General features: G+C 33.1%; 1 protein-coding gene across 1 annotated transcript; it reads right to left on the reverse strand.

Annotated features, from left to right (window-relative positions):
• Nucleotides 1–4,756: 4,756 nt before the first annotated feature.
• Nucleotides 4,757–6,994, reverse strand: LOC114717558 (protein ACCELERATED CELL DEATH 6-like). The gene is made up of 4 exons (XM_028902743.1): nt 6,492–6,994; nt 6,176–6,402; nt 5,504–6,048; nt 4,757–5,410 (listed from the first exon to the last, which is right to left on the reverse strand). The coding sequence occupies exons 1-4, from the start codon at nt 6,992–6,994 to the stop codon at nt 4,757–4,759; spliced, it is 1,929 nt and encodes a 642-aa protein (XP_028758576.1).
• Nucleotides 6,995–8,499: the final 1,505 nt, after the last annotated feature.

The raw sequence follows: 8,499 nt of genomic DNA on the forward strand, positions 1-8,499 counted from the left end.
TATAAGATTTAGTTTGCAGTCAATTTGACTATCTTTAAAAAGTTAGTTAACTTGGTTGATTATATTGTCTCTGATTTTTTAATATAAAAGAGTTAAATAATTAATTTTTTAATATTAAAAAAATTAATTAAATTAGTTTTTATAATAAATAGGTATTGTTTTTTTTTCTAAAACACAATTCTTAATCATATGCATTAAATGAAAATCTTTAACATGTGTAATCACCATGGTGCCTACTTTGGGAAAAATGAATTAAATATGGAAGATAGAATTGATTAGAATGTTATATTTAGGATCAAAATTGAATCTCCAACTAACTGTTATACTTAGTACCTAGGGTAGCTAGTAATTAATATGGCATGTTCTTCCAAAAATGTTGTTATTTATCTATTTATTTAAAAAATGGCATTTGAAAACACAGCTAATTAAGGGCGCACATGTATTAATGAGCAAAATTCATGTGTGTGGAGCATTGATGAGCAGCTTTAGAGAATATGCAGGTGCATTGTACGATTAATTTTTTTTAATATTTAATTATTATTGAAAGAGTATTAATATGAGTAACTTAATAAAAAATAATAAATATGGGAAATAGCTACCCTCAATAACGTCCTACCTTGAGAATGAGAGGAATAATAAAAGTTCAAACATCTAAAAATATATATATCATTTTCAATCATTATTCAATAGCCCAGAAAAACAACTGAAGCTGAGGATAATTATTACGGCGGTTTGTTTCCTGGGATTCCATTTAGTTATTCCAGACGTTAAATTTTCACCTGGGATTATTATCACAATGCCAAGGTAACACACACAGACAATACATAAATATAAGTACATAACAATATATATAACTAAATTTAAGAGATGAACAATTATGATCAGGGGAAGTTATATTATAAAATTATAAAAAAAGGGATTCTTTAATTAAGATATTATTCCTATAATTTATTTTATAACAACTATATAGTACAATTATATTTTACTTAAACTTAAAACAATAATTAATGAGAGTAATTGTTTTTTCGGACATATTGCTTTTTGTATCCGGCAATCTTTCTTCTTCTTCTTGTTTCCGTTTTGACTTATACATCACTTGTATTCTTCTTTGTCCTTTGCTTTTATTCTAATCTTCTCAGTGTATGCTTCTTTATTCTTCGGTATTATATTCTTTTTAAAAAAATTTAAGAGACATAATTCTTTTTGTACCCAGCCATCTTGTTTTTTTGGCTTACACATCACTTGTAACCTTGTTTGTGCTTTGCTTTTATTTTAATCTTCTCAGTATGTGTGCTTCTTTATTCTTTCATTATATTCTGTTTTTCTTTCTAACTTTTTTATTAGGTACATAGATCCTTTTGTATCCAGCAATCTTTCTTTTTTTTTTTTAATTTTTTTGGCTTACCTATATCACTTGTATTCTATGTGCTTTGCTTTTATTCTAATCCTCTCGGTGTGTGCTTCTTTATTCTTTGATTAAATTCTGTTAACCTCTTTTGCTAGCTTATGAATCATTCTTTTCTTGGTCCCAATAAAAAACGGACTCTTGTTTGTGGCCTCTACGACAACATAATTATTATGAACCATTAAAAACTGAAGACTTTTATCACCTACTCTCGTGTGGTTCTATATGTAATGATGATGATGATTGAACGTGAGAACCACTAATACAAAAAAAAGAGCTTTCATGATCATTTGTGACGGTTATCAGGCAAAAGACTGTAAAAATAAAATAGCAATAACATTTTTGTAATTATATGGAACTAAATTTTATTTTTCACGGTGGTTATTTTCTACGGCCATTTTTTAAAAAACCATAATGAAAAGTCTTTTTTACAGTGATTTTTTTTTAAAAAAAAAACGTTTTACCAACTTTGTCAGAATTTTAAAACCATTTTCATCAAGTGATAGTGTTTTACTTTTCACAGTCAAAGATCTTGGTCTTCCATTATCGTTCCCACTAGATTTTCTTCCTCCTCCCATCTTTGTTGGCATTTTTTCCTTGCTTCTGTCATCTTTGTCATGTTCTTCCATCTACATCGCCATTGCATAATCTTCTTCATTTTTATTTGTGAGTTTTTTTGTCATTTCTCTTCCATTCATTTCATGGGTTTCATAGTTTTTTGTGGCTTGGTTGTTTGAGATGTGGGTAGTGTTTTCTTTGATTAAAACATGATGTTTGTTTTGAGTTTGAATAAATTTGGCTTTTATTATTCTCTTTGCTTAAACATACTTTGATACATGAAAGCTTAAATAGATCTAAATTTTATTCTCCTCATTTTGTAGATCTGAGTTTGACAGCCTTAAGTTTACAAATTTTGTTAGATCTGTGTGTTTGATCTTATCTTCATCAAGTCTTGGCAGCTTTGATCTAGTAGTTGAAGGCTTCGATGTTCTACTGATAGTGAATGGCTTTAGGTCTTGGGCAAAGTGAGAGAAGAAGAATTCAATAAAGCATAAATAAATTTTTCACGGTCATTATTCACATAGCCGTCGTGAAAAGTCACATACCACGGCCGTTTTTAAACCTCCATGAAATTCTTGATTTTTTAAAGTTGATGACATAGATATGTTGCACCCAAAACCATTGTGAAAAACTTATTTTAACTGCCATAAAATATCTCTTTTGCAGTAGTGAAGTCAAGAATAAGAATATTCAAAAAGACGATGATAAAATTAATTAAGAACCTTCATAACTACCAGACGCTTAGTCCAACTCGATATATAACTTAACAAGAAGTCTCAAGTTTAACTTCTAAAAATGCAGCAATGTTGTGTTTATCTAACTCTAAAAGATAGAATATATATGAGTATGTATACTACCTCCAGCATTAAATATAAGAGTTAGCTAGAAATTCAATTTGGTCCTAAAGATACAAGACCTCAATGCACTTTTTCTCCCATATTTATTCTTTTTTTTTTCCCAAAATAGTAGTCCCCATAATATTTATAGGAATTAACCATCAAGTTATTACTTCATTTTAATTTTAATCTGTATATTAATTTTTTGTCACCGTCCATTCAATTAAAGGAATTCAGGCATTCATTACATTCATAAAAGTTTAAACTCGTAATTTAGTGACAACGTTGTTGCCTTAATATCTAAAACACTCATCACAGGCAGCGATCAACTTTGTTTACAACAAACCCAACTATATTCCAAAGGCTCCTATTACCGTACATGGTTTGTCGTAGGATGCCAATAAGCTATAGACGAGCGTTCAAGCAACCTTTATTACAAAATTACAACTTCTGATTTAAATAAAAGTTTTTTCTATTTTCCAACAAAGCAGCGCATCTCCAGTAGTCTAACACCGCATCTTCATCTACAACGGTGTAAAAGAGGCGCTATGAAGATGATATGCATCTTGCAACAGCAGGAAATATAACCCCAAAATGTAAGTTCTTTATACAAAAGGCATTTTGCAAAATGTTACCGCTAAAGTCAATTTTTTTGTGGTGTAACCGCAAAAATCTCGGTTTCATCAACTGAAAGTTATAACGTACAGCTTAACGAGAAATCCCAATAAGAAGAAATTAAAAAGATTACTATTATTTTATGGGTGGCCGAGAAATGAGTGAATCCATCTAACTCTAAAAGGCATGGGATATAATTTCTTTATAGCCATGAAAATTCAATGTAACTTATTCTTTCATTAGGGGAGTTTGAAAATGATAATTAAAACTTAAGGTTCTTGTCTCCAGGTTTTAACATCTTGGCGGCCTTTTATGAAAGTTAACATAGGGAGCGTGATTTATGTTGATCTGGAGAGATCAGGATACAGACCTGATCAAAGGAAGATGCGGGGTTAGACTGGAGAAGCATTGGTTTTCTGCAGGAAAATATACATCCTTAGCTTGAGGAAATCTGTTACGAATTATCCCTTTGTTTGGAATCGCAGTAAACTGGCTGGCCAGGCCATCCTTTAAAGGTTTTGATTATTCTTTGCCACCACCTCATCAATTGTTGTTGCTGCCATGTTTCTGCTTTAAATCATGTTGCTTGCCTTTTGTTACATGTTGGCTTTATTTTCGATTTGCTGGTACTCATCTTTTCAGACTCTCGGGTTGTGAACAACAGGGCTAGATTACTATTTGGAAAAAGCATAAGAAAATACTGCATCAACTCTAGGGCTTCCATTGGTATCATGCTATAGTAGATATCCTCTTCTTCCTATCAAGAACACAAACTATGGATGCTAATTTCCATGACATAAATGAATAATGCTAATATATCTGCACCATTGTTTTTTTTTTTTCTCGTTTATTTACGGTTACAACAATGAAATATCAACGAGGCATATTAGGACAGACCGGTGGTAGTAGTGGTAGAGAGAGTAAGATTTTTTGATGGTCCCTCGAGCTGTCAGAGCTTGTAATAGGGAGTCATTATAATTAATTTCTGTCTCTTTGAATCATATTGAATAATAGTAGCTATAACTTGATACTGCTAGTTCATGTTTTTTTTTTTTGGGGGCTATATCAGTTACTAATTATGAGACAATATCAGTTGCCAAATACAATTAGACAAAGCACACAAAGATCACATTTTTACCAGTATTCCACGTACAGAAGAGACACACAAGATTACAAGCCATACATCTGCCAACCATCTTGTACAAACTAGTCCCACGACAATGCATCAGGTGAATATACACACACACGACATTATTTAATAGACACCAGACAATTAAATATACTTAATATGTGTTTCTCTATCCTGGCATACTAATAACAACCATGTACTTCATTTAGATTATGGGGTGCTAGAAGTACTGGAACTTTTGTCGTTGGCATCAATTTTCACCTCAGCTATCTCTGCAAAGAGAAGAAAGGGATAATAGGAAATACACCGAAGAAATGGTACGGTTGAATAGGAGGGTAGAAAGAGGAGGGCATACAAGAACACAACCATGAAGATCAAAACCACACTCAACACCAAGAATGTGGTAGCCAACCAGCTTAGTTTGCTAACTGCAAGATACACGCCTGCCAAAAATGCCAAGGATAAAGCCATTAAAGAAATACCTAGAATTGGCATTGCGCACTTGAGAGCAAAATGGATTAAATGCAGCTCATTTAAACGAGCCCACGTGAGAATTATAGTTGTAATAATAGCCCCAAATACTGAGATTGTGAGGGAGAGAATGAACAAATGGAACATGACACGTTTCAACATAGTAGCTGTTCCATGATCTACGCCTCCCGGCATGGCAAACCCGGCAGCAAAGGATGCTGTTATTATAAGGGTTGAAACCAATATCAAAGTGTCAATTCTATCTTTGTATTGTCCAGTAGTGTTGCGGGATTCTTTCTCTTTACTAGATGATTCTGTGTCATTTGAACGGGACGTGAACCCAACAAAACTTCGAGGCGTACCAGCAGATTGCAATGCAATCCATGTAAGTCTCTACAAACAAACACTTCCATTTTGGTTACAACAACATTAAATCTTTGAAAAAGAATTGTGATTTTTTTGGGGAAAGAACGAACTGTAACTTACCTGTGCAAGGGATGGACTTGGGTCATGCATTTGGTCAGCAATGTCTAGAGCTGTTTGATTTTCATGGTTAAGTATAGCCAAATTGGCTCTATTGTCCCAAGTCAAGGAATGTACAATTTTGGGATGCCAGTTTAGGGTGGCCAGATGTAAAGGAGTATTCCCATCATTATCCCTCTGATTTATCATAAACTCAAGCTTTGGATGTTGGAGGATGTACCTAACCATCTCATATTTTCCACTTTTAGCAGCAGCATGGAGCAAAGTTCGGCCATTTTTGTCAAGCATCTCTTTAAGATCTGGGTAGTGTTTTAGTAGCTGTTCAACTAGCTCTTCAACTACTTTGACATGACCTCCACTACATGCCAAATGAATGGGGAAGAAGCCATCGTTGTCCCTTTCCATGGTGCATGAAGGACATCTTTTTACCAAGAAGGAGACACCTTCACGGTACCCCATAGACGCCGCCTGATGAAGAGGAAGGCTTCCTTTTTCATTTCTCAAGTGTATCCAATTTTGCTTTTTGCACAGAATGGTTTGCAGCATAACTACATAGACCAGCAGTATAATCAAAACGATTTTTATTCAGTAAGAATGTTTTAGCAACATGCATGGTGAATAAATGAGTGCATGATGATTGTGTGACAAGATATATATATATATATTTATAATTACCCATATTTCTCTTGGTGAGTGTTGGAAGAAGGGGAGACTTTCCTTGAGGCTTGAGGTCATATTGGATGCAGATATCCAACAGTCGATCAACAACTTGCTTGCAACCAACCTCAATGGCTACATAGAGCAATGATTCCCCTCTCCCGTTGATTGCAAATACAACCAAACTATTAACAATTTTCTTAAACTCAACCTCTCCAACTCTGAATTGTCTCTCATAAAAGAATCTTCAAAAGCGTTGAAAATCAGAGCCCCAGCATGCGCATTAACCATAAATGCCTCGTGAAGAAAAGTGTTTCCTTGTTTATTCCGTAACAAGGTCAAAGACACCAAGAGCATCATATGTAGAGTAGGTTGATCTTGATGATGACCATCTGTCTCACGTCTTACCAAAGTCAACCAAGTATTCAAGAGATTTTGAATGGTAGAGGCATGGCCTGCTCTTGCAGCAGCATGCAATGCAGAATCATGATTGTTGTTGGTCACTGTAAAAAGAGAGGGAGCTTGCTCAGCCACCTTCTCTACCATTGCATTATTTCCATATGCAGCTGCTAAGTGTAGGACAGTATTTCCCAAAGGGGTTCGTTGTTTATAAATAGCATCGCCAGGTACAATGAAAACTCTATTTGGAGGGGAAACATCGGAACCCACGGAAGCATATGCAGCTGCAAGCAATTTTGAATCTGTATTGGGTCCATGTTCTTGCACCACTAACTTGGGCTTCGAACCTGATGGTGAAAAGTTCCTGGGCTGCCGTGCTTGCATCTCTTTCATTTTAATGTCCACCACTGCGATCTTTTTATCTATCTCGGGCGGCATTTTCTCAAATGCTTTGAACTCAATAGTTACGGCAGATGGTTCGCTTGATGATGAGAAGACATATTTCCGGCTGTTAACTAAAAAAAATGATGATACGTTTGATTGAACTAGTGTTTGAATCTCTGTATATAGTATAAGAATTATTAATGGCAAAAAAACACAATGAAGGAGTTCGACATACCGTGGTTCCTTTCATTGGTAGGTTTTGGCGGCCATGAGAAGAAAACATACCCTTGAAAGAAACCTGACATGTATATATACACACATATTTGTTTGCTTGCATATGAATCTTTATGATTTCACTTTGACTAATTATGAATACAAGGCAAGAATATTGATTCATTTTGAGTGATTATTGTAAAACAAATACCAATATCATTTTCATTTCCAGTGATTGTTCTTGAATATGTTATCTCCAGCACGGGTTCCAATCGGTCCTCTTGCATCTCAGGTAGAAGCCAAGTTACTCCATCTCCTCCTCAAATGGAAAAAATAAATAAATCAATTATATAAGTTAATAAACTTTGTGGATTAAGTTCCTCTAAAGTCGTTTTAGCATATAATAATATTTGCATGGATTGAATATATATTTTCTAAAAACATGTGCACTGTGTGATTAATTTATATTGATTACAGGTATAATTAAATTCAAGAAATTATGTATACTCTAAATGTGTTAAACTTTAATCACATAAATTCTTCTTCCATTCACAGAAAAAATATATAAAATGACCCGTTTTCAATAATAAAGGAAGTAGAAATAGAACTATAAATGACATATTACTTTTTTGGTCCTGAGAATATTTTTCTTTTATTAATGTAAATAAACTTATTAAATTTATTATATAAATGTATAATTTTACTTTTAATTTATTTTTATATTTGTAAACTGTCATTTTTTTCAAAAATATATATTAGATATGGATAAAATTGTGAAGTCATTAAATATTTAACATGAAGTCATATAAGATTTAAAGGTTTTTCTTAGTTTCGATGAAATATGTTGGAAATATTTTATAAACAAGATCAAAGAAATAATTGAGTTCCCAACAACAACTTATTTCATATATTTCATCCTCTTATTTTTTTAATAAAAATTTATTTCTAAAATTAAATATATAAATGGGAAGTTTGCATTTTAATCCTAATAAAACATTTAAATTGCAAATCTCTAATTAGTTAATATAAAAGAAGCACATAACAAATATAGTCATGGAAGAAATTAACAATAATAGATTCAGACAAAAAAAAAGTAAGGGAAAATACATTTTAAAGGTAGTTGAAATACATATATTCAAAATCAGACCTATAAAGTTAACAAACCCTAATCATGTCTTTTGAATGAAATGGGATTTTAAAATTTAGGGTATTTTATCACATTTTACTCCCTTTTTTTTTTGGGATTCAAAGCTGCGTATGTCTGTGAGCAGCTACAACCCCTGTCTGCACAGAATTGTAGCACTGGCGGGCAAAGCTCTGATAATGGCAACAACCTTACTGTAAGA

The sequence above is a fragment of the Neltuma alba genome, unplaced genomic scaffold, assembly GCF_004799145.2.
Source record: "Neltuma alba isolate B1F8T4 unplaced genomic scaffold, ASM479914v2 tig00011754_pilon, whole genome shotgun sequence".
Classification (NCBI taxonomy): Eukaryota; Viridiplantae; Streptophyta; class Magnoliopsida; order Fabales; family Fabaceae; genus Neltuma; species Neltuma alba.